General features: G+C 45.0%; 1 protein-coding gene across 1 annotated transcript in view; it reads left to right on the forward strand.

Annotated features, from left to right (window-relative positions):
• Positions 1 to 25,128, forward strand: part of POU6F2 (POU class 6 homeobox 2) — a 485,940-nt gene that overhangs the window by 452,758 nt on the left and 8,054 nt on the right. The window contains exons 7-8 of the mRNA XM_062179142.1: positions 5,034 to 5,240; positions 18,809 to 18,977. Of these exons, the coding sequence (XP_062035126.1) occupies positions 5,034 to 5,240; positions 18,809 to 18,977 (376 nt within the window). The remainder of the gene's footprint in view (positions 1 to 5,033; positions 5,241 to 18,808; positions 18,978 to 25,128) is intronic.

Genomic DNA, 25,128 nt, shown 5'->3' on the forward strand with positions numbered 1-25,128 from the left:
TTTTAATTCTATTTTCCATTAACTTTTTGAAGTCTCCTCTGTGTGTGATGCAAATACTTCCCTTGATTTTCAAAATGCCTTTAATTTAAAATACAGTTTCCACTGGTAACGCTGACAACTTTTCCTCAAGTGTGGAAAATCCCAGACCTTTGCCTTCTCTGCTTCTTCATTTCCTTACAGCACTCTCTGTGAAGGTCAAATCTGCAGGGGAGTTTTATTAGATAAGTGAGCATGCTAAGAGGAAACAAGGGCAACCTAGGCCAACAAAACAAAAAGGCATCAGGGAATTTTAGACAACCTAGTGTGTGAGTCTCTTTACCCTTTAATGAATGGGAACAAATTAATGCCAGCATATGGCGACCCATTGGAGAAGATGACAAAATGCCCCACAATGTGCTGCCAAGTTTTTGACATACTGGACTGCCGATCCCAACATCCCCGAAAGAGGAACAAAAATGAGAAACACAGAACTTCACAGAAGGCGTCCCGGCTGGAACCGCTCCTGCCCCTGCCTCTCACTTTGTACACAAACTCTCTTAATGGAAGGGCTCCCTCAGCGGAGCCGTCACGGACTCCTCTGGCTTTGACACTCCTGTTGTCCTATCCTCGGGGAGCGATGCTCAGGCTTCAGGAAGAAGAGAGAGGTAGGGAGAGACATAAGTGGCCCATGTTTTAGTAACGTCAGGCTCAGTGCGAGGAAGGGAGGCTGTGCTAAGGTAGAAGTTGGTGAGCCTTTTGCATTTTCCTCTTTCTATGCAGGAAGCTGGCAATGGCTCTCATTACCATGGAAGCAGCACAGACTCATGTCAATCTTTTGGGGCAAAACGCCTCCCTCTTCATCACAGTGTGTTCTGGAACTGTCACGGGCTACACCTCACTCTGAAGCATTCTCTCAGGCTGCGAACTCCACCAGCTCCTAAGTACACCAATATCCTGCCACAAAATGCACCTGCTTCCACAGGCCTTCAGCTCGGGCCAATCAGATGCCGCAGGGCAGTGGAGGTCTGAGTCCCAGGGGGAAGCCAGAGTGGTGGGTGGGTTGCCAAGTTTCCACTGTGCGTGTGTGGAAAGGTAAATAATCTGACGAACTCTGGGATTGGAGGCCGGCTCCCCAGGCCTCTTTTACGTTGCCTGTGGGGGTCACAGGAACGAGCCTTTGAGTCCTGGGCTGTTTAATGCAAGCCCACTCATCAATTAAGTACTTAGGCACTCTGATCTATTGATGTGGACTCCTCCTGACCTTGCTTGCACTAAGGGGACATGTTCATTGCTGATACAGTGCAGCCTTGCTCAGGGAGACTGTAGGCCTGCAAGCTCCCCGAGGGACAGCTGACCACTCTGGCAGTGATTACTTGACCTTAATCAGCATCCATTGACAATTGCCACTGATACTTGATATTCGTACAAGCCCTCCATTAGTGCCATCCCACAGGGGCGCCTGTGGTGGAAGCAATGGCCAGGTGGGGAGGGGTGGAGGTGAGGACTTTCTCCTGCAGGGTCTGGCCCTGAAGGGCATGGTCTTACAGCAGTCCCAGGTGCACCGGCACTCCCAGTAATAGCTGAGTCCAGAATTCATTTACTGAAAAAATACAACAGTTACTGAGAAACTACCTGCAAGGCCTCATTTGGGGTGCTGTGGGGGTAGGAAATGGGATTATTTATGAACCTCATTCACAAGCAGCTTATCGCCTGGTGGGAAACTACAAGCAGGATGCTGGATGCTATGCATTTTGTAAGAGCTGGCACCATCCCTCTCGTATCTTTCAGGCAGTGAGAGTCAGGGGACAATAGGGGAAAGCAAGCACTTGGGGGCCAGCTCTGTCACCCACAATCCCCTCCATCGAGTGACCCCACTCATTACTTTACCTCCCTGGCTCATCTCTCAGGGGTCTTGAGAAAGCTCATGGGAATGAATATTATTAAAAACTATTCATGGATTTCAAAAGGAATTTTGTAATACAATAAACTAATTTTAAATACTTTTTAAAACTCTGTACTCAAAAGGCAAGAAGAGAGAGAGCGAGCACGAGCACGTGCTCCCATCCACTGGTTTACTCCCCAAAATGCCACTGACTGCCACAATTGGGCCAGGACCAAAGCCAGGAGCTCAACCCAGGTCCCCCACATGGGTGGCAGGGACCCAATTACTTAAGCCACCACTGATACCTCCCAGGATCTGCATTAGCAGGAAGCTGACATAAGGAGCTAGGGGCAGGTACCAAGTCCAGGCACTCTGATAGAGGACACAGGCATCCTAACCACTAGACCAAATCTAAACGTATCTTCTACTTTTCTACACACTTTTTGCAGTACCCTGGTTTCTGGTGGAGACATGGCTAAACCCAGTTCATGGAGTTGAATGGAATGAAATCATATGCATGAAAACACCTCCAGAGATTATTGCTGTGTCTTGTGGCCCCCATGCCAGGTCACTGTGGTTCACAGCTAGAATGCAGCCCTGGAAGACAACTAGTAAGTGGAGTTGCATCACCACGCCTATGACACGTGGAGGAGAAAGAGCATCCACACAGCAGGCTCCGTGACTCCCCTGAGAAGAGCCCACAGCATGGAACACGTCTTAGTTCTGATTTTTACAGATAAAGTCTGTCCCTATCAGTGAATGAGTATGGTCTGTATCTCCAGGTTCCGCACACATCCTGCAAATTTGCTGCTCCTGTCCATGGCTCCTTCCTCCCCAGCCAGGGCCCTCCTGGGGGCAGTCCCCATGAGCCATTCACTGAAGCCAGTGGCCACCAGGTGTGAAGAGAGCCTTTCTTGTCACCTGCTACAGATACCCCGAAACCCTAACCTTCAGGCATCAGTTTAAAAGACATCATTGAAAATATACAGTTTTGGAGCAGGTACTTAGCTTAGCACTGAGGATGACCACACCCCACATGTGAGTGCTGGGTGTGGTCTCCAGCTCGAGCTCCTGATTCCAGCATTCCTGCCAAGGTAGACCATGGGAGGAAGCGGTGGTGGATCAAGTAATTGAGTCTCTGCCACCCACATGGGAGGCCTAGATTGAGCTTCCAGCTCAATGTTGAGGGCATTTGGGGAGTGAACCAGCTGATGGGGGAAGCTTGCATTGTGCTCTCTCTCAAAATAAAGAAATAAATGAATTGCACATTTTTCCCCTGACTTCAATCCTTTGTATTCATTGCACCCCTATTTTAAGAGTCTCAAACACAAATCTTTGGAAAGCTTAGGTCTCTTGACAACCATGACACAGCCAGCAGGTGGCAGAGCTAGGAATAACACCTGCTCTCTTGTCTCCAGAGCTGGGATCTCAACCACCAGGACTACCAATGGCTTAGTGCATTTTCTGTTGCTATAACTGAATACCATGCCTGAGTCCTCTATAAAAAATAAAGGCTTGCTTGCCTCATGGTACAGAAGACTTCTAGGTTCAAGACTGGAAGGCTGCATGTGTTGAAATCCTTCCAGCTGGCAGGACCTCCCTGTGGAGTCCCAAGGTAGCACAGGGTACTGTGTGGCAAGGCAGAGCATCCTGACTCAGGTCTGTCCTCTTCTTATAAAGCCACAGGCCCCCTGGATGAGGGCCCCAACCTTACGGCCTCAGTTAACCTGAATTGTCTCCCAAAGGCCCCACCTCTTAAAACCTCATCGTGGGGATTAAGTCCCAGCATCATCTTGGTGGGAGAAGCAATCAGAGTGCTTGAGGCACCCAATCCTGCTGGGGGTGTCAGGGAGTCACCCCTGACCTCGGGAGAAGAGCAGGATGCCAGCGAAGGGAAGGAGGTGCAGGAATGGGTGGAAGCGCAGGTGGCGGCGGAGAAGCCCAGGAGCTCAGGGTGTGTGGAGCCCCACGGGGGAGGATGCAGGTTCCCATGCAGGCCAGGACCTTGAGTGTCCTGGGAAGTGCATCCTCTCTGGGTCTTTTTTTTTTTTTTTCAATTTTTTTTAGAATTTCTATAAGAGGAACAAATCTCATGTATTTTATATATATGATTTTAAGAGCATAGTGCTTCCTACCCTAATTTTTACAATGACATACTTTCTTTTTTTGCTTTTTTCTCTAAAAATTTATTTAGTTAGTTGAATGGCAGAGCTACAGAGAGGCAGAGGCAGAAAGAAGTCTTCCATTCGCTGGTCCACTCCCCAGATGGCCGCAACGGCCAGAGCTGGGCCAATCCGAAGCCGAGATTTTTTTGGGTCTGCCACACGGGCGCAGGGGTCCAAGGACTTGGGCCATCTTCTACTGCTTTCCCAGGCCATAGCAGAGAGCTGGACTGGAAGTGGAGCAGCCAGGACTAGAACCAGCACCCAAAAGTGGGCCTGCACTGCAAGCGGAGGTTTTACCCACTATGCCACAGCATTGGCCCAATGACAAATTTTAGTTTTCTTTGTAAACACAAGCTTATTCCTCTACTAAATAAAGAATTCAACAAACAGTAAGTAGAAAAATCACTGTTCCTCATGAGTATAGACAAGGCTATAAAAAATGAAATCTCAATGTCAACTTTGCTCATTTACGTTACATTTAACGTGTATTTGAAAGGCAGAGCTACACAGAGGAGGAGAGAGAAGCAAAGACAGAGATAGCGAGATCCTGCATCTGGTGGTTCACTCCCCAAATGGCTACAACAGCCAGGTCTGCATCAGGCTAAATCCTAAAGCCAGAAACTCCATCTGGGTCACCCATACGAGTGGCAGGGGCCACCTTCCACTGCCTTCCCAGTCACATTAACAGGAAGCTGCATCAGAAGCAGAGTCGCCAGGGCTCTAACACATCTGCACTACCCTGGCAGAAATTGCGTGTTTATGCATTTACCGATGCTTGATTTTTTGTTTTAAATCAGAAGCTATTGCTTGCTTTCAATGAACTACGTCATGTATACTTCTCTCTTCCTTCCATGTTTACTCCCTGCCCTTTCTCCTGCTCCTACCTGACCTCATGGACCATGCATCAGCTCAGGGTTGCATCCTGTGGCCAGGGTACTGTGTGGTTGCAGGTGCATGTGCAAACCCTGAGGAGCCCAGATGCTCACCTCTGGGCTTGTGTCTTGCAGATTATTGGGACCATTCCACTGATGCCTAATCCGGGGCCATCAAGCCAAGCAGCGAGTGGCACTCAGGGCCTTCAAGTGCAGCCAATCACCCCCCAGCTCCTGACAAATGCCCAGGGCCAGATCATCGCCACAGTCATCGGCAACCAGATCCTGCCCGTGATCAACACCCAGGGCATCACGCTCTCCCCCATCAAGCCAGGCCAGCAGGTAAGGGTCCCCGGCCAAGGCAGCCTCATTCACCAGGAGGCGTCCCCTTACCTCCCCTCTCCTCTTTGCTCTCAATCAATGATAAGAAATCTTTTCCTTACACTAATCCTAATATATCAATACTTGTAAAATAGCATGTAGCCTTATTTTTCAATCTTAGTGAACATAGGTAATAACTCAATATCTCTTCAAACTAAAAATAGGGATATATTAAATTATAAACAGTGACACAAAATCCAATTGAGATATGTTCTTAGTCATTTATGCTCTAAATATAATTTTCAGATTTTTTTGAGTCACAAACCAAGACCACTTATCCCTTAACTGTAAGTGAATAAAAAAATTATTAAACACCAAGAAATGCCAAGTTGATGCTGCTGAGACGGCTGCCTACCAATGAGCAGTGAAATACAGGAAGTTCTGCTTGGCTGAATTGTACTGAAACCACAGTGATTCAGTTCAGTTTTCATCCGAATATCAGCAGAGCATTTCCTATGTGTTTATGCCAGAGGCTGGGTACACTGCTTCAAACGAGAAAAACATGGTCACTGACCTGACAGAGCTGCTGGTTAATTGGGTCCTTCAACAAACTTTTTTTGGTAATTGAGTATAAGGCAGTATAAGTCTGCTGAAAGCTAAGAAACAGAGACGAAGAAGGGGTACTTTATTGGTTTTGTAGAGGACACAGGTATAAGAAACACCCATGGTGCAATAAAGCCGGAATGTCCTGTGACAGGGCAGGGGTCACAGAGACAGGAGTGGCCAACTCCGCCCAGAAGGTTTTGGTTCCCCCAGAGAAAATGGCTTGGGCACAGGGTCCTGATGGATGAGTGCGAGTTGACCAGGGAAGTGAAGGGTTAACAACATCACAGGCAGGGCAGCAGGAAAGAGGAGGGAGCACCGAGAAACAGGACAGTGCTCCAGTGATTGGAGCACAGAGGAGGCTGTGAACATCATGGAGGGCTCTGGAGCCCAGCGGAGAAGGATGGACTTTGTGTGACCCTGAACACATGGCACATTCGTTGGGCACCAGTTTCCCCACCTGGAAACCAGAGACCCATCAGTACCTACTTCACAGAGTGCTTGTGAGGGATGAAGGAATGAACACAGGAAGCGGCTAGAACGGTACCCAGCACACAGCGAGCACTAATGTATAGTCGTGCTGATGTATATACTAATGTATAGTGGTGCTTTACCCTGGCCATCTGTACATAGTATTTAAAAGAGGACGTGATATGCTCAGTTGTATTCATCAGGCCAACAACTCTGGTAGCAATATGGACGCTGAACTGAAGTGATGAAACATCTGCTATAAACACAACATTTGGGAGACTATAGAAAAAAACAGAAACAAGAATTACTGAGAACCCGTACTTGACAGTTGACAAGTAAGGGTCTGGAATCGTAGAAGAGCTCAGGGTAGGAGAGCTAGACCTGGGAGTCAGGAATACATGTGCTGCAGCTGAGAAACAAATGGCTGCCCAGAGAAAGCAGCGGGGCCAAGAGACAGCAGGAAGATGAGAGAAAGTATGAGAAAAGCAACGGAACGGTCCAGAGGAAAGGGAGAGGGACCGGGGGGGGGGGGGGGGGGGGCGGAGAGGAACTCCGAGTGGGATCTGCCATCCGAGGATCTCAAACATGTCCGAGGCAGACAAGTGTCAGATGCTGCCGAGGAAAGCCAGGTGGAGGAAGGGAGACGCACCGAGGCCTCCCTTTCTTTGCTGTAACATTTCGGAGTGTGGGGCGGCCCCGTGCGAGACACTTTGGCCCAGGTAGTGTGTTAACTGAGTGAGGCGGGCGAGGCTAAGACTTTGTGAGAGGGAGGAGTTTGCACTAACAAAGGAGAGGTGGGAGAGGGCACTGATGGAGGTGGACGGTGAGTGCCTGAGTACATGTGGATGTGGCCCTAGGATCCTGGAGAAGCATGACAGTGAGCAGGCAAATGAGTACAAAGGAAGGGGAGGCAGGAAGCGAGACTCAGCACCATCATTCATCCACAGCAGTGCAGAAACTTCATTCCAGAGGCCTCGCCACTGCCTCCTTTGGATTTTGATCCAACCAGGAAACCGTTCTGTTCTTTCGGGCACTCAGAAGCTATGCTTAGAAAATCCATTTGCTTGTTCAATGAATATAAAAATCTAACTGAAATATGTTTCACCCACAACTGTGTGTCAGGCACTATAGCAGGAAGCCAGGCCGATTTGGTTGGAAGAGAGATACCACACGCCCTACCCTCCATGGAGTTTATGGGCTAGAGAGGGAGAAGCATAGTCATCAAGGACCTGAACAAATACATAGCTCAGACCTGAAGTGCCACATGGGAAGGGAGTAGGGGTCACGAGAGCATTCAGCAAAGGAGAGTCATCCAGTAAAGGAATCAACATCAGGAAAAACCAAGCCAGACCGGAATACACTTCCTGGACACAGAGCTGTCTTTCTGCTCTAAGTCTAAGTCTCTGATGGGGAGCAGGGGGGTTCCCAGCCACATTCTTTCTCAGTTTCCTGCCAAGCTGTGGGCAGTCCCTACTAAACCCATCACCAAGGGCTTGCCCTTCCCCTTTCAGCTCTATACAATGCTCTGCTTGATTCTCTATCTCCTAAATGGCTCCCCAAGTAAGACAAGATTCTCTGTTTCACTGGCTCCTTAAATCCTAGTGCTGTCTATTCCAATGATGTTCAGAATTTTCTCGGGGTGGGGGGCAAGGGGGAGGGAATCACAGGATCAGTCTCTTTGTGTACAATCTGCTGAAAACTAACTCTGTCAGCAAGGCCAAGTTGTAAATTGTGAAAAAGGTAATAAATTAACATTTAATATAAAGTAGCTCTCTCACTCTCACCCCATTTCATAAGCAGGTGTAAATGATAGACTATGTCCATTGCATAAAATTTCAGTGCTAGATTTGAGGAAGCGTATGTTTGATCCAGAAGGGTCTAACCAAGAAATAGCAAGAAAGAGGCAGGAATGATGCCACCCCTCAACTCTTTGCCCACAATAGACATCAGCAATCCATGTTCAGTGTCTCTCATGAGCCCAACCACACCTCAAGCGCTTTCTCACGCCGGGTCCGGCGGGCCCCTGGAACGAACGTGGTTAGGACTACAGGAACATATGGAGAAACATGTGGACCTCTGCTGGTCTAATCACCACCACAGTTCTCTTTACTGCAGAACTGGAGACCCAGCCAGCTTCTTGGGTTTTGCAAATCCAATTCTTTGGATTTGCAAATCCAAATCAGAGCAGATACAACCAGCATCCCAAAGAGCAGGACTCCCTTTGTCAATACATGTGCATATACCTCCCAAATATGCGTGCATGCCTGTCATGCATATGCATGAGCCCGTCATACATGCACAGCTGAAAAGAGTGATGGGGGAAATATCCCAAATCCCCAAGTCACAGCAGGCACCAATGGGCGTGGTTCTTTTTTGCCCCAAGGCATGAGCCAGGAGTCCATCCTAGCCCCAGAAAAGTTCAAGAGAACCAACTGGGAACTTGTTCATGAAACAGCAGAGAAAACCTGGAAATAAATGAATGATTTTATTTTCCCACATAAGCTCTAGTGGAACATGCAGTAAAGTTAACAAGTTGGGCAAATCGACAGGAGATGCACAAGTCTGCATCCCAGATATAAAAGTTGTGCCTCAGAGAAGAGCAGATCATAAAATTCCCAGTCAAAAAGTAAAAACCTCAGAACCAGAGGTATAAGGATAGTGGTTTTCAATTTTTTCTTTAAATATTACCCTTTACATGGAAGAAATATAATACGGACAACCACTAAAAAATAAAGGATTTCTATCATACAGTAGAGAAGTTTCTCAATTTATTTTTTGTGTGATTTATGACAAGTGTTTGATCTCACAAGAGCATAGTCCTAACAATAAAATATGTCATAAATTACAGGAACAGAATTCCCTAACTCACACTCAGAAGCAAGTTCTCTTTTGTGAAGCAAAGTATAGGGCTGTCAGATCGGATGATCTGGAGTGAAAATGTTTTCATAAAATAATTGTATCTTTAATTCAATGTTTACATTTGCCTACCATGAATTAAAAGAGTCTGAATAAAATCTAAGAACAGAGCATCCACTGCTCTTGCTGATGATGCTGCCCAGTGATGAAAGATTGAGATGAACCTGCAAAGTCATCATCTGAAATAACACCAGCATTTGAAAAACAAAAAGATACACCGAGACCCGATGGCCTTAGATAGAACCTCCACACTAATCAGCATCCTTGCTGAGCAAAGCAAGAAAATAAGTCAGAAAAAGGCTAGAGGACAGAAAAGAGACTTAATCCTGGTACATATGAAAAACATTAAATACAAAAATATTTAGTGGAGTTCAAAAATAACCTTTTGCTCCTACCATGGATAGGGACTCCTCCTAAAGTCAGAGTGGCCCCTAATCCCTCAGTTTATTGTCCCATAACTGGGAATTAGTGGTTTCTTCATAAGCCACACAGATATCATTTTTGTATATGTTGATTCTTATTTTGACCAAAATCTAAAGAAAGTTATAGAAGTGTTTGGTATCATTAAGGGAGTAGACATTTGAAAGGGAAACTGCTGCAAATTATAAAATCAAGACATTGAACTTTTTCAAAAATTAAACAGCTGTAATACTTAGAGACTGCCATCCATGAAGGCTCTGTTTTTCTTCAAAAAGTCCTCATGATGCTGACAGGAGGTGGCACACTTAAGTTAGCTTTTGTGAAATGCCATGTGACTATCCAAATCCATTCTTTTTTTCAAGTACGAAAATGTACTCACCAATTCTTTTAAAAGACTTATTTATGTATTTGAAAGGCAGAGTTACATAGAAAGAAGGAGAGACAGAGGGACCTTCCATCTGCTGCTTCACTCCCCAGATGGTTACAATGGCTGGGGCTTGGCCAGGCCAAGGCAGGAGCTTCTTCCAGGTCTCTTGTGTGTTTGCAGCATATCCTCCACTGCTTTCCCAGGCACATTAGCAGGGAGCTGGATCAGAAGCAGAGCAGCCAGGACACAATCACAGGTGGCAATTTAATCCACCATGCCAACAATGCCAGCCCTGTACTCACCAACTTTTAAAAATTAACTTCCTGGGGCCAGTGCTGTAGTGTGGTAGGCTAAGACTCTACCTGCTGTGGGGCATCCCATATGGGCACCGGTTCGTGTCCACTGCTCCTCTTCTGATCCAGCTCTCTGCTTATGGCCTGGAAAAGCAGTAGAGGATGACCCAAGTCCTTGGGCCCCTGTACCAACACAGGAAACCCGAAAAAAGCTCCTAGCATCAGATCAGCCCAGCTCCAGTCGTTGCAGACATTTGGGGGAATGAATCAGCCAATGGAATACAATTTCTCTCTGTCTCTCCCTCTCTCTGTCTGTAATTCTCCCTCTCAAATGAATGAAATTTTTTAAAAAATTAACTTCCCTTCCTAACCATAACCTGAATCACTCATTCCCAATTTTTTCTTGGCGCTACCCAAAATGAGACATAAATGATGCATTTCACCCACACAGGATATAAAACAGGATGGAATTTCTCCATGTGGATGAAAGGGATACAGGAATCCCAATATGAAAGTAGCCCTTTGCCTTCCAGCCATGCACTTGGACATCCCACCTCTGGTCTCCCCTTGTAACACTACCAAGTTCAGCTGGTGTGACTCATGGTCTCTGCACTCTGTGCCCTGGTTGGAGATGCCTTTTCCACCTTCCCTGACTAGTCAGCTCCCGCTCCTCCACCCTTTGGGATCCAGATCCACCCTCCCTCCTCCACCCCAAATCCCTCAGCTGTGAAGCCCCCCAGGATTTTTCTCTCCTCTCTGTTTCCCCGTGCTCCATTCATTTTGTTACACTGTGCTGTCACTAGGAGCCTACCACGAAAGAAAGGCACAGACAAGGCTGATTCAGCCTTGTCCACACAGTTCAGAAAGGACCCAGCCCATGGGTGGATGCTAAGTCAATTCATTTAATTTGATTGCTGCCAAATCTCAGTATTTTTTTTTAAGATTTATGTTATTTGAAAGAGAGAGGTAGAGACAGAGAGAGATAGAGAGAGACAGAGAGAAAGAGAGAGAGGTCTTCCATCCCCAGATGGCTGCAATGGCCAAAGCTGAGCCAATCCGAAGCCAGGAGCCAGGAGCTTCCTCCAGGTCTCCCACATGGGCGCAGGGGCCCAAGAACTTGGGCCATCTTCCACTGCCTTCCCAGGCCATAGCAGAGAGCGGGATCGGAAGAGGAGCAGCTGGGACTAGAACCAGCGCCCATATGGGATGCCTGTGCTTCAGGCCAGGGCTTTAACCTGCTGCGCTTCAGCACCAGCCCCCGAATCATAGTATTTCATTGTCTAAGGCACCAGCATCCCAGATCCACACTTCCAAAGCAGCCCAGCTCAAGCTCTTCTGTGTCTTTTCATTTCTGTGTCTTCTGTCATTTGCCAGTGTACTCCAAATTCACACCTGCCAGGGGCTTGGGAAGTGCGGTTTCTGTTCTGAATGTCCCTCTCTGCTCACTGTCCCTCTCCCCTCATTATCTCAACACTCTTGAATCTCATGTTCCGCTCTAAGTCCATCACTTGTTTCTGCTGAAGTCTTACATGTTCCGAGCTTGTCTGATGCCTTGGTCTCCCTCCTGTGTTCGGACATCTCCACTGAAGCCCTCTCATTCCAGCTGTTCATTTCCTCGTGGTGCCTGGCACAGCGCATGCTGCTTTCCTGTTTCTTGAGGTCACTGGCATTTCTGCCATACTTTCTCCCCTGTAAATAGGAGGTGTCTATAATAGAACTTTGCACACAGGGCTCTTCTCCCTCCTTAAAGAGTCTTGGACTAGAGCTAGAAAGAAAACCCAGTCAGTCTCTGAAAACCCTACCAAGAAGATAACTTCCTCCTTGCTTTTTCAAGCTCTCCTCAAAGATGGCTAATATCATGTTCCAGATCCGCAAAGTTTTTCAAGGTAGATGATCATGATGCAAACCCTAAATCTTTCAGTAAATTTAATTTGTGCACTCTTGACCTGTCCACAGTAGAATGAACTTTCCAATAAGATTCAGGAATACATTATATCCTTCTCATTGGTGAAGATCGTATACTGGGTCTCTGGTTTCTCCTGTGTAGACCTAACAAATCCATTACCTTTATCCTTTTTCTGAAAGAAGCTCCTTCCAAAAATCTATGTGGTCCTCCAACTGCCAGCTGCAGCATCACCTGAGAACTTGTTGGAAATCAAATCCATTTTTTAATTCGTTTTATTTATTTGAGAGGCAGAGATACTCCGAGGCAGAGGCAGATCTCCCTGCTCCTGGTTCACTCCCAAAATGCCCACAACAGCCATGGCTGGGCCAGACCAAAGCCAGGAGGCCAGAACTCAATCCAGGCCTCCCAGGTTGGTGGCGGGGCTCCAAGTACTTGAGCCATCACCTGCTGCTCCCCAGAGTACACATTAACGGAAGCTGGAATCAGGAACAGAGCTGGAACTGCAACCCAAGCACTCTGATATGAGATGCCGGCGTCCTAAAAAATCAAATTCTACAGCCCCATTTATACATGAATTCCAAACTAAATCAGAAACTGTGAGGGTGGGGCCAGGGATTTGTGTTTTAACAGCCCTCTAGGTGGTTCTCATAGCTCTGAATCCTAAAAACCACCAATTCTAGCTACTCTAGGTACTCAGTTCTCAGAAAAAAGTGCCAACCACTGTAGGGGACGGGGAGCAAGAACCCCAGGTTTCCTCCCTCCAAATGGTCTGGCTGCTGCTGGGCCATTCAGCTTGAGTTCACTGTACCCACTGCTCCACAGAGGGGATTCAGCCTTCTGTTCACCATAAGTCCCTGATGGACACATTAACAACCAGACCCCTTCCATTTTGCTTTGGGTTCTTCCCTCTCTAAACAAATTCCTCTATATTGAATGCCATTTGAATGTTACTGGTTTAGGTATTTGCTTTTCCACTTTAGCTAGCACATGCTGCATTTTATTCCATTTTCCAAGACATTCACCACCCCTCCTTGTTTTAAGTCTTAATAAGGATATATTGCAGTACACATGGAAGATATATGGGGAGCAGTGGCACCAAAAATCAAGAAAGCCTTTCCAGTGTGCTGTTATTTCAGTCTCTTTCTGTTGAATATATTAAACTCCCTGGGCAGTGCCAACCAACACAAACCAACTAAACCAGCCTGTGAGAGCCAGCAGGACGCAAAAAGCTTTACCCACCCTGAATCCTCTCCTGTTCGCCATTCCCTGTGCAGGAGGGAAGCTTCCCCTCCTTCTCCAGCTAAATGAACTGTCCCTTACATGTCCTTGCTTATTTACACCTGACTCAGCGCAAAAAATGGCGAGAAAGTGATACTGCAAACATAGACAAACTCAAACTCTTTGAAGTGGTCTATCTGGGAGAGTGAATAAATATAAAATATGGTCATCTAAAAAGAAACAAAATCAGGGGCCGCCTGCAGTGTCGGCATCCCATATGGGTGCCAGTTTGAGTCCTGGCTGCTCTACTTCAGATCCAGATCTCTGTTATAGCCTGGAAAAGCAGTGGAAGATGGACCAAGTCCTTGGGCCCCTGCATTCACATGGGAGACCTGGAAGAAGCTCTGGCTTATGGCTTCAGATGGGTGCAGCTCTAGCCATTGTGGCCAACTGGGGAGTGAACCAGCAGATGGAAGACCTCTCTCTCTCTCTTCTCTCTCTACCTCTCCATCTCTCTGTGTACTCTGACTTTCAAATAAATCTTTTAAAAAAAAAAGATACAAAATCAAGAAAATTAAGTTTTGGGTACTATAGATAAGCACAATTAATTATACCAAGCAAAGAACAATCTGTAGGTAACTTCATCTGAGCTGTGTCCCCCCTTCCCCAAGTGACACTGACATCGTGTGTTTGGATAATGCTCTAGCCACTTGAGAGAACTGTGTGTGTTGTTTAAAATGTGAAACTTAAACTACTTTTGAGTCTGCAGAGAACTCCTGAACTAGAAGAATATTTAAAATTTCGTATTAGAAACAAACACATAGATGTATGTGCTGCATTCAGATTGGTAGATCTTGATGACCTACACTGGATCTGATGAGCTCTAAAGTGTCTTCTCCATGATCCTTCAGTTTGGACATGTCATTCGTTCCCTCACTTCCCAACTAGAGCTCCCTGCTGCTTCCTTGACTTGTAACTGCTCATATCTAGTGATAGCCTGGAGTTGCAGCCTAGCGGAACCAGCACTAGCTCTTTGAGTCAGACTTTCTTGGATCGTTACTTATACTTGCTGTTTGATCCCAAGTAAATCATTTCATTTTTTGAAGTTCTGTCTCCTCTGTAATGACATCACAACTTCCTAACGAAGAGGGTTATTGCCAGGATTAAGAATATATGTAGGGGCCGGTGCCATGGCTCACTTCCTTAATCCTCCGCCTGCAGCTCTGCCATCCCATATGGGCACCAGGTTCTAGTCCCGGTTGCTCCTCTTCCAATCCAGCTCTCTGCTGTGGCCCAGGAGGGAGTGGAGGATGGCCCAAGTCCTTGGGCCCCTGCACCTGCATCGGAGACCAGGAGGAAGCACCTGGCTCCTGGCTTTGGATCAGCGCAGTGCAGGCCATGGTGGCCATTTGGGGGGTGAATCAACTGAAGGAAGACCTTTCTCTCTGTCTCTCTCTAACTCTACCTGTACAAAAAGAAAAAAAAAAAGAAAAATATATGTAAAAGCACATGGGCAGCACTCAACAAAGGGTATCCTTGTATTTGGCTTTTCAAAATTAAGTCAGTATAATAAAGCACCTGCCTTTATAGACACTTCTAAGTTATCCCTTTTCCTTCCTGGAGACAGGGAAGGTGTTTCCTTCATGCTTCTAGATACTCCCTAACTCCCTGCAATCTTTCAATGAGCTATTCTAATATTGTGGCCAGTTTTATGATTTATACATCTAGGACTTTTACCAGTGATTGTATAATGCAAGTTCAAATTATTTGGGCAGTTAAGTTATTGTCTAGAAAACCATGTAATTAAATTTTCCTAATGCAGCTTATTTAAAGTATATTAAATTTTTAATCTTGAATCATGGAGTTATTTTGTGAAATACCTTAGATCTCTGGTTGGTCTTTTCTTATCATATATTCTTATATGTATATTTATACATAAGGATAAAATTTCTCAAGATTAACATACCAAACTCATTAGACTAAGAATATTATAGCGATAATGTTGTTTCGTGCTGTTTATCTGAAAGAATTAAAGGTGTAGAGATGGAAGGTAGCGCAGGTAGTACTTCTAACAATTTTTCTGGTCAAAGAAGTTAGGAAGAAGTAGGTCCTCAGGCTGATTTTGGCACGCATACAGTAGGCTGTTCTCTCTGAATATAGAGGGGAGTCTTCAAAAGGTACATGGAAAATGTGTCATCTTTTGATTCCATTTTTCCATAAACTTTTTGAAGGACCCCATACAAGTGATTCCAGAATCAGCAAACATATGTTTCCACTGGCTACTGGAGGGAGACACATAAGCTCCAATAAGATGCTCCTGCTCATGTACTCTTCTCGATTCTTGATTACTTGACAATTCCTTAAGTAATAACCTTTAAGAATTTTTATTGGTTTTTTTCCTATCTGTTTGAACTCTGGAGGGCAAGCTAGATCCCAAAGTCATTAAAAAAATGATTACTAACTTTGGAAGACAAATATCTTTCTTAGATTCTTAGTGATATTAGATTCTCTCTTCCTTAGATTTGGAACAAGTGCTTAAAAGAGCTATTTGAGTTTCTTCTTGGATTTCTTCTCCTGCATAGCTTAATGCTTAAGCCCCAGCCTTGCTTTGGTGACTTTTAAACAAGACAGCAGCCTGATGTTTTCTTTACTAAGTTGTGTCTGAGGAAGAAATGTGTAAAGTGATTATTTTCTTACCCAGTTCCTTGATAGTATGTACTTTTACCACACCCAGGTCCAATAAAATATTGATGGACTGGTTGCTCATGATTCAGTAACTCAAAGTGTAAAAAGCTTTTACAAAGTAACTGTATTTAGAAAGACAACTCAATAGGTTAGAGGGGGCAGACTGCCATGCAAATATCCAATCGCATTTTATTAAGTAAATTAAAAATAGATTTAATCTTTAATACGTGTCCCTACAGTATAAAATTTACTGGATTCAATTGTTGATTACGTGCTCAGCAGATTGGCTAATTACCTTAGGCAGATGCATCATGCACATTAATTTGGGTTCCTGTGTCAATTGTAACTCTCTGGCTCATAATCTAGCCTCTACTTACTGCAGCTAAGTGAAAATATGGATATTCACTTGAAATTAATTGCAGGAAATTCTGTAGGAAGGACAGTGTGGCATTCTGGAGAAATCCCTGATCCAGGGGGTAGGAGTCTGGATTCTAAGGTTCAGCAACCCCATGGACTTGAACTTGTCATTCACTTCTCATATCTGTGTGAAATACCATGTGAATCAGGGGAGCAGTTATTAGTTATTACCATGTTGGGACATAAAGGGAAACAGCTCCTAAAGCACATTTTCAAAGGAACCTCTTACAAACAATTGCTTAATAAAATGTTAACTGGACGGCTGAAAACATCTTAGGGAATTAGAACAACTGACAGTACCAAGTGTTGATAGAATGTGGAGCAACTGGCATTCTCACAACGACAATGCTGGTAAAATGAAATGGTACACTGCTTTGAGAATAATTTAACTACTTTCTCAGAAATTCAAATCTGCATTCATAGTATGATCCAGCAATTTCACTCCTAGGTATTTATATAAAAGAAACAAAAACACTACTAGACACACAAAGCTGTATGTAGATGTCTGTAACAGCTTTACTCATCGTGGCCCAAACTGGAAACAATTAAATGCCCACCAGCCAATTAACAACATATATGACATATGCACCTACTGTATAAAATTGGAATACAATTCAGTAACGAAATGGCTAAATCTCAAAACACGATGCCAAGTGAAGGAAGTCAGACACAAAGAGATCACATAATTTTGTGGCATCGTGCAAAGTGAGTCCCAGCGACAGAAAGCAGGGCCGTGGTCGTCTGCTGCAGAGAACGTGGGCGCTGGAAGTGGGGCAGGGACTCACTGCAAAAAGGACGGGAATTCTGTGCAATTATAAGAACAAGAATGTTCTGTATCTCAAGCATGGTGGTGGTGGTTTCACAGGGGCATATATCTGACAAAACTCTCCAAGCTGTATAATTGAAATGGGTATATTTTATCTTGTCTAAATTGTATCTCAATGAAGTCAAATAAGAAAATGAACACACACGCATGTGCACACACACCCACACACATATTAGGAATGCAGTGTCAACTGTGAAGCTAAACCATGCCATGCTGTAGCTCTTAGATACTGACAACGTGCCTCTCAACGATCAGTGCCTGTTTTGTGGGCGACTCTCCCACTGAAGTTCAGGTCACTCTCCCTCATAAAATCCCCTGTGTGTGGTGGTGGATACGAAGTCACTCTGTAAACCCAAAAGTGCCACATGTGGTCAGCAAGGGTGGCTGCCTCTGACACCCAGCAGAGGGTCCCGTGGCAGCTCCACGGGAGGGCAACAGTCAAAGGAGGGAGATCTCGCCCAGGCCTCCCAGTGGACCTGGAACTATATGCAGGCTCCCTTTCTTCTCCCTCACCTGGGCAACTAAGCTCCTCTCACTCAGCAGCCCAACAGTCCTCTGTAATGAACAATGGGACAGAAAGACAGCCGTTCTCGACACACACAAAACTTCCAAAATTAAATGAATTCCTTGTGAAAATGCAACTAAAAACTCGGGCCCCAGCATCAGACCTCTACGTCCAGAGCCCAGCCCTCCACACCAGCTGGATGAATCTATAAAACCTCTTCACCTCTCTGTGCCTCAGCTTCCTTGTTTGTAAAGCAGGGGGCAAAATAGTACACAGGTCACAGACTGATGTGAGAATGAAATGAGACAGGACAAGAATGTCCTCGACACGGGGCTGGCACTGAGCAAGGAGCAACTGAGCCTACAAACACGACTGCATGTTTTTTATTCTGACTCCCCAACTTCTGCCTTCATTTTCTCCAGGAAATCAGAGCATTTTGTCAACTCCATGGTGATCCACTCAGACTGTTGGGTCTGGGAGAGCAGAAAGTTCTCATACACTCTCAGCCTACACTGGAGCGTTCCCAAAAATACCAGTTACATATGAGAAAGTGGTACGGCGAAGGCCACACCTTGAAGCTTCATATTCAATTCGATTGTGTTGTATTTCATCTATACATAAAGCCTGTCAAGCATGCTCTAATGGTATGAACAGGTGGAAAGAGTCCAGCCACATGCCACGGCTGAGAAATGTAGAAAATTGGGTGCTGTAGCAAGCCAAGTAAGGAATTAATAATATATTTAGAAAGACTAATAAAACGCCTGTCAAAGCCAAGTGGCAACATGTTAAATATTTTTAAAAAATCCTGCTTGTATTTGTAGGTCATGGACTCTTCCTGAAGAGTATATATTCTTAGAAATAAAATGATTCAGCTGCAGATAAAACTTCGGTTCCCTGGCATGGTCTCCCACTTTTACATTCATTTGTGTATGTTTTCCATTCCCCTCCCCCATCCCATGTAGCTCCACCAGCCCTCCCAGACGCCAGTGGGTCAAGCAGCCTCCCAAGGCAACCTTCTGCACCTGGCTCACAGCCAAGCATCCATGTCTCAAAGTCCCGTGCGGCAGGCTTCCTCTTCTTCCTCCTCATCCTCCTCTTCCTCAGCTTTGAGCGTGGGCCAGTTAGTCAGCAGTAAGTATCCTTTCTGGCTCGGTTTAAGTCGTGATGGCCTTCTTATTGCCTATTTGCAATGTGTCTGTCTGTCTGTCTCTCTCTCTCTCTCTCTCTCTTCCCCCTACACAGCAATTTTCTGGCACCACTAGGCCAGATGTATTGTGATGAAGTCCGTGCCCTGGGCCAGAGGGCTCCTCAGGGCAGCAGCCCCCTAAGCACACCCTGGCTTAATGCATGTTGGGGGCCAGCTTCCATCCATTGCAAAGTGGTTCCTGGTTTGGCTGAGTCAGTCTGGCCACTTGAGAAGGTAGAAACTGATCAGCTTGCAGGGCATGAGCCACATAGCTCAGAACTGAAATAACCAACAACAGGCACTCAGCCAGCGGGTCAAGCTGATTTTCTGTGTGTTTGAAGTCCCCTGCCGTTCTATTTGTAGGTGTCAGAGGAAATAAAAGAGAGCGTGCCGGTGGGCGGGAGGGGATGTGTGCACAATGAGCCGCCTCCAGTGGCATGTGGGGGGAGCTGCAGGGACTCGAAGCAGATGGGAAATCTCTGAACAACCATTCATAAAATAAAATAAGCCTACAAGTTGCCTCCCGGAGCAGACCATCTATATAATTTTTAGAAATGGTGTTTGGCCCTAGATGAAGACAGTATATTCATCATATGCAAATTGAAGCATGTTAAGATGAATGGGACTTATTCACCTCAAATGCAACTTTTACTTATATGTTAAACCACAGAACATTTACATAGACTGTCATTGATCCAGAACCCAAAATCTGGTAGTTATGGGTATAAAGGGCTAAAGCACCACACAGGCATCTGTGCCACAAAATGAGGATGTGTATTTGGACCAGCATCACGAATGACCTGTTAACAACAGAAACCGTGGGGTCCTCAGATGGTGGTGCAGATCTGGTAGCACAAAGCAAACTGGAGAGTTGCCATGTCCTCCCCCAAGAAGCAATCCCCCTAAACAGGGGGGAAAAATTACACACACAGATACTTCAAAAGTTCATAGAAAATAGAAGTTCATTTTGTTACATAAACAAATTTTGAAATCCATGCTTAATTGTTGCACAATATGCATTTTCCACAAATTTCCTGAAGACCCCTGGTATAGGTACAAGTATACAGATATTCAATTATATGAATAATTCAGACAAGAAAGATGCCTGTGAGTATGGAAAAAGAATGGTATCAGACATATGAAAAGATGTCAAAATGCCAAGGTACTTCAGTGGACCAGCCAGGATGCTCTTGATCTTGAAGATGGGTCAACACCATAGTTTCAGAATACATACGAATTTCCCACCAACCCAATATTTTAGGTTGTTTAGATTTACAGTCCCTCTCCATTTCAGCCAGAAACTTAAGTCTTACTCAAATAAAATCATGGATAAAATTAATTTGATTATAATCTGATTCTCTCAAATAAAGAAACCTCTTATAGGGAAGTTGCGGGAAAAGATTCAAACTTTACTCTTGCTCTGTATTCTGTATAAGTTCCTAGAAAATATTCTTCTCCTAAATGGCAGCAAGGTTATAAATTTGGGATAGGCTATTAAGATTTGGTCCTTAAAGACACCAAAGTCAAGCATCTTAAAGAGGAGAATTAAGTTAAATATGAAATAAAAATAAAAAACACTCTACTAATACATTATTTTACACCAGGTAAACAATTAGATGGATAGAGAGAAGGATGAATGAAAGGATAGAGAGCAGACGGATGGATGGACGAATTGGATTTTCTCTGGTTGTTACCAACTGGGTAGGGAAAGATTCACCTATCTCAGAAATCAGTAACAGAGCTACTTCATGGGCCACAAGGAATTTCAACTGCACAAACATACAACTTCTCAGCATATGATAAGCAAACCATATTACATATAATTGGTATAAAATATAAAGACCTTGAAGAGAGAAACTCGTTTTCCACATATACTTGAAGCAAGAAACGCCAAAGACATATGTAAGACCTAAAGGAGGACCCCATGCCAGCTCCATGGTCTTCCCAGGCAGGCATGAGAGAGTCTAGCAGTAGCACCAGGGGTCAGACTTTGCACAAATCCATTTCTGGCCTTGAATTGCTACAGATCTTGAGTATATTAGTTTATCCCTTCTGCCTCAAAACCCAGCTATAGACTGAAAGTGTGATTCATGGATCATATTCCCCTGGTTTGATAATTGTTATAATAGGCCACAGAACTCAGGGACACACAGTGACCAGTTCATTATAAAGGATGTGATAAAGGATGCAAATGAACAGCCAGATGAAGTACACAAAGTGAGGTCTGGAAGGGTTTTGAATGCAGGTACTCTGCTCCCATGGAGCTGGGGTGTACCATTCCCTCGGTTTGTGATGTGTTCACCAAGCTTCATCATGTAGGCATGATCAATTATTAACTCAATATCCAGCCTCTTCCTCTCCTGGAGGATGCAGGGTGGGGGGTAGGGAGCTAAAAGTTCCAATCTTCTACTGATTGCTTAGTCTTTCCAATGACAAACCCTCATTTTGAAAGTATCTGGGAGCCCACCAAGAGTCACCTCATTGGAACAAAAGATGTACACATCACTCAGGAGATTCCAAGGGATTTAGTAGCTGTATGTTACAAACCAGTACCAATGACCAAATATTAAAACAAAGGATTTTCCTAACTTGCACATTACTTGGTAAAGTACAGGAGTTTTAGGAGCTCCATGCCAAAGATTCAGTGGCAAAAACCACAAACGTATTTCTTATCATCTCATAGACACTTTGGTCAAAACCATGGTGAGTCCTCCAAGTCACTGTCAAAGATGAACACCCTAGCGCTAGCCAACTTACCATACGTCAGATTAACCAGAGTATGCAGGTCAGACAAACATGTTGCCAGCTCCAGGCAAAGAAATGTCAGGTTAATGCCTTAGAATGGTGAAACAGGATTTTCACATGTAAAGAACACCACACGCAGGCTCAGCATCACCAAATACACACCTTGCTCTGGATTGTCTTGCTCCCACAGTTTTTATGGGCAAACCCCATAGAAAGTCTGGAAGAAAAGCCAAACAAATGACTTGACAAATATTCTAATTATGTTTAAGATTTACAGGGTACTGTTTAAAAATAGATTTGGGGTTTTGATTGTTTGCTGGTTTTGTTCCACTATGCTCCTTTTAAACCCCTGACTTGTAAGTTTGATCCTGAGACAGCAAAGGACTTATTTCTAGTCCCCCCCCCACACACACACACAAAAACTATTACCTAAAGACACATGGCAAAGGGGAAAGTGTTTGGCACAGCAAAGTCCCTATTTGGGACACTCACATCCCATGTTGAGTGTCTGGGTTAGAGTTCTAGCTCTGCTTTCAATCTCTGCTTCCTGCTAATATGTACCCCAGGAGGCAGCAGATAATGGTTCATGTAGTTAGATCCTTGTCACCATGTGGAAGACCCATACTGAGCTCTGGGTCCCTGGCTGCAGCCTGACTCAGCCCTAGCTCTAGTGGTTGCAGGTATTTGGTGAGTGAACCAGCAATAGATCTTTCCCTCTCTCCCTCTTTCCCTCTTTCCCTCTCTCCCTTCCTCTCCTCCTCCTCCCCCTTTCCTTTCTCCTTCTGTCTCTTTGCCTTTCAACAAAATGAAAACATTTTTAAAAGATTTACAGCAGTAAATTATAGCACAGTGAAACCTCGATTCATAGTTCACACCATTTTCCACAACCTAATGAAGTCACCATATTCCAAGTCTGCCATTCTCTCAAATCACATTGAACAGTCCCGAAGGGTTTATTCCTCAGAAGGATTTGGTAAATACATCCATTATTTGCTGTGAGAATAGCACTAAAAAGCAGACTGATGTCAACATAAGACGATTAATTCATACTTTTGTCAGCCTTCTGTAAAGATGCATATTACTCCTAACAGAATCCCCCAGGCAGGAATTATAGCATGATGACTGTTCAACCTACTTAGCAACCCTTCATCTGATACCCAGGTTAGCAGTGGGAAGCGACCACATTTGGAAAACAAAGCAGAAAACCATCTTTCCTGAGCATTCAATCTGGTATGGGTCCAGTGACCATGGACCAGATTCTACAAAACAGGTTTCTTCTCACAGTTTGCATTTAGCTCTCATAAAAATCTTTTTTATTTTTCATCGCATGTATTGCAGACTTAAGATGGGAAATATCATCATTATACTTATGAGTCACTGCCAATTTTCAACATTGGCTCACCCTAAATCCCTGGGCCAGTTAATCCTCTTATAGCAAGGGTCAAATTCAGGGTGGAGCCCGGATGTCACTGCTATTGCCTTCTGGCCTCTTATTTAATATACTGCACTGACTTAGTCTGGAGCAAACTTTTATAAAAGGTGCCATTTCCTACTCAGTGCAGAGAAACCCCAGATTGGATTGCCCTGGAGCTGGTTACAGGTGCTGGATCCCCCTTGGGGGCAATCTGAAGATTTTCCCTGAGGTCCCCATCAAGGGGGCCTCAAATTCATCCTGAAAATGAACTCAACCTCCCGAGAGCCAGGAGGATGGATGACAGAAAGCCACGTTGACCTGTCCCAGGGTAGAACATCAAACTCTGACCTAGGCTGAGAGCTGAAGTAAAGTTCTAGGAAGCCCGCCTTCATCTCGTTTTCCCTCTCCAAGTAGACAAGTGTGTTTCCCCTAAGGAAGGAGAACCATTCCAACAGTGAGGCAACTTCAAAAGTTGATGACAGAAACTGAGGGATAAATAATAGCATTAGTCTATTTGATTTGTTCAAAATGTTTTATAGGCACCATGGATTCTTCCACTATGTGAAGACAAGCCCCTGGTGGTATAATCAGGGTTAAGCTAAGTATTTGTCCAGGGCGGCCACTTCTTTGGATGAGGAGACTTCTATAGTCTTTTAAAAGATCTATTTATTTACTTGAAAGGCAGAATTACAGAGAGCCAGAGAGAGAGAAAGAGAGGTCTTCCATCCACTGGTTCACTTTCCAGATGGCTGCCAATGGCCAGAGCTGGGCCAATCTGAAGCCAGGAGCTTCTTCCTAGTCTCCCACACAGGTGCAGGGGCCCAAGCACTTGGGCCATCTTCCACTGCTTTCTCAGGCCATTGCAGAGAGCTGAATCAGAAGTGAAGCAGCGGGACGCGAACCAGCACCCATATGGAATGCCGGCACCAAAGGCGGTGGCTTTACCCTTTATGCCACAGTGCTGGCCCCACTTCTGTAGTCTTGAGACCAATGAAATAAAGCCATTATAATACATTATGGCCCTCTGAATTTTACAGAGAAGAATCCCAACATAAAGCTGAGCAGCTCACCTCCAACAATGAATGAATTGCACAAACAGATGCTAATTCAACTCCTGCCCTTTTATCCAGTAGAGCATTACGGTGTTTGAATCTCTTAAGAATTTCTATCTTAATACCACTGTAAGTAGAACCAGGAGAAAAGACAAGAGTGGGCAAAGTGTCAGAGGGAGAAGAAGGACTCTAGCTTCCAGTGTAACTGTCTGTGGGGACCCCAGAGAAAACCTTGGGTTCTGCAGGCACCCATCACTCCCAGCACTAGAAAATGCTGAGAAACACACAGCACTGCTCCACACATGCGCAGTCAACCTCCACAGCTTTCTTTTCAACTCTGGTTTTTGACAGTGGTCTGGCGAGAAGCCACCTGCATGATCACATACAGATTCAGCTCCTCGTCTCAAAGAACAGGTGTGAAGCCTTAACCAATAAAGGCCTCAGGAGCAGGATAGAAAGACAAAGACACCTTTACCTAAAATTGCACCCTAATGTAAAAATCTGCCTAGGACTATGCTAAGTCTCATGGCAGCACAAGCCCCTGAACTGGAACAGACCATGGCAATCCTTTCAGAATAAAGATCAGTCCCTTGCACACCCCTTAACTCAGTTGAGTCTTAGAGATCTAGAGATGGGCTATGCAAAAAATTTACTTCCCACCAAGGCTACTCAGTTTTGTCCAGAGAAAAATTCTTTCCCCTACCACAGACCACACTGGTACCCTAACCTGCTGACTCTCAGGCCTTTTGTAGTATGCTGGGAGGTGAGGAAGGGGTGGACATATGGTGCCTATGAGGAGCCCTCCACCCCAGGCCTGTCTGGCCCATCAGTCCTACAGCGGTGACAGAGCAGGTGTTCCATGTAGTGATAATGGTAAGGGGGGGC

The sequence above is a fragment of the Lepus europaeus genome, chromosome 20 (assembly GCF_033115175.1).
Source record: "Lepus europaeus isolate LE1 chromosome 20, mLepTim1.pri, whole genome shotgun sequence".
Classification (NCBI taxonomy): domain Eukaryota; kingdom Metazoa; phylum Chordata; class Mammalia; order Lagomorpha; family Leporidae; genus Lepus; species Lepus europaeus.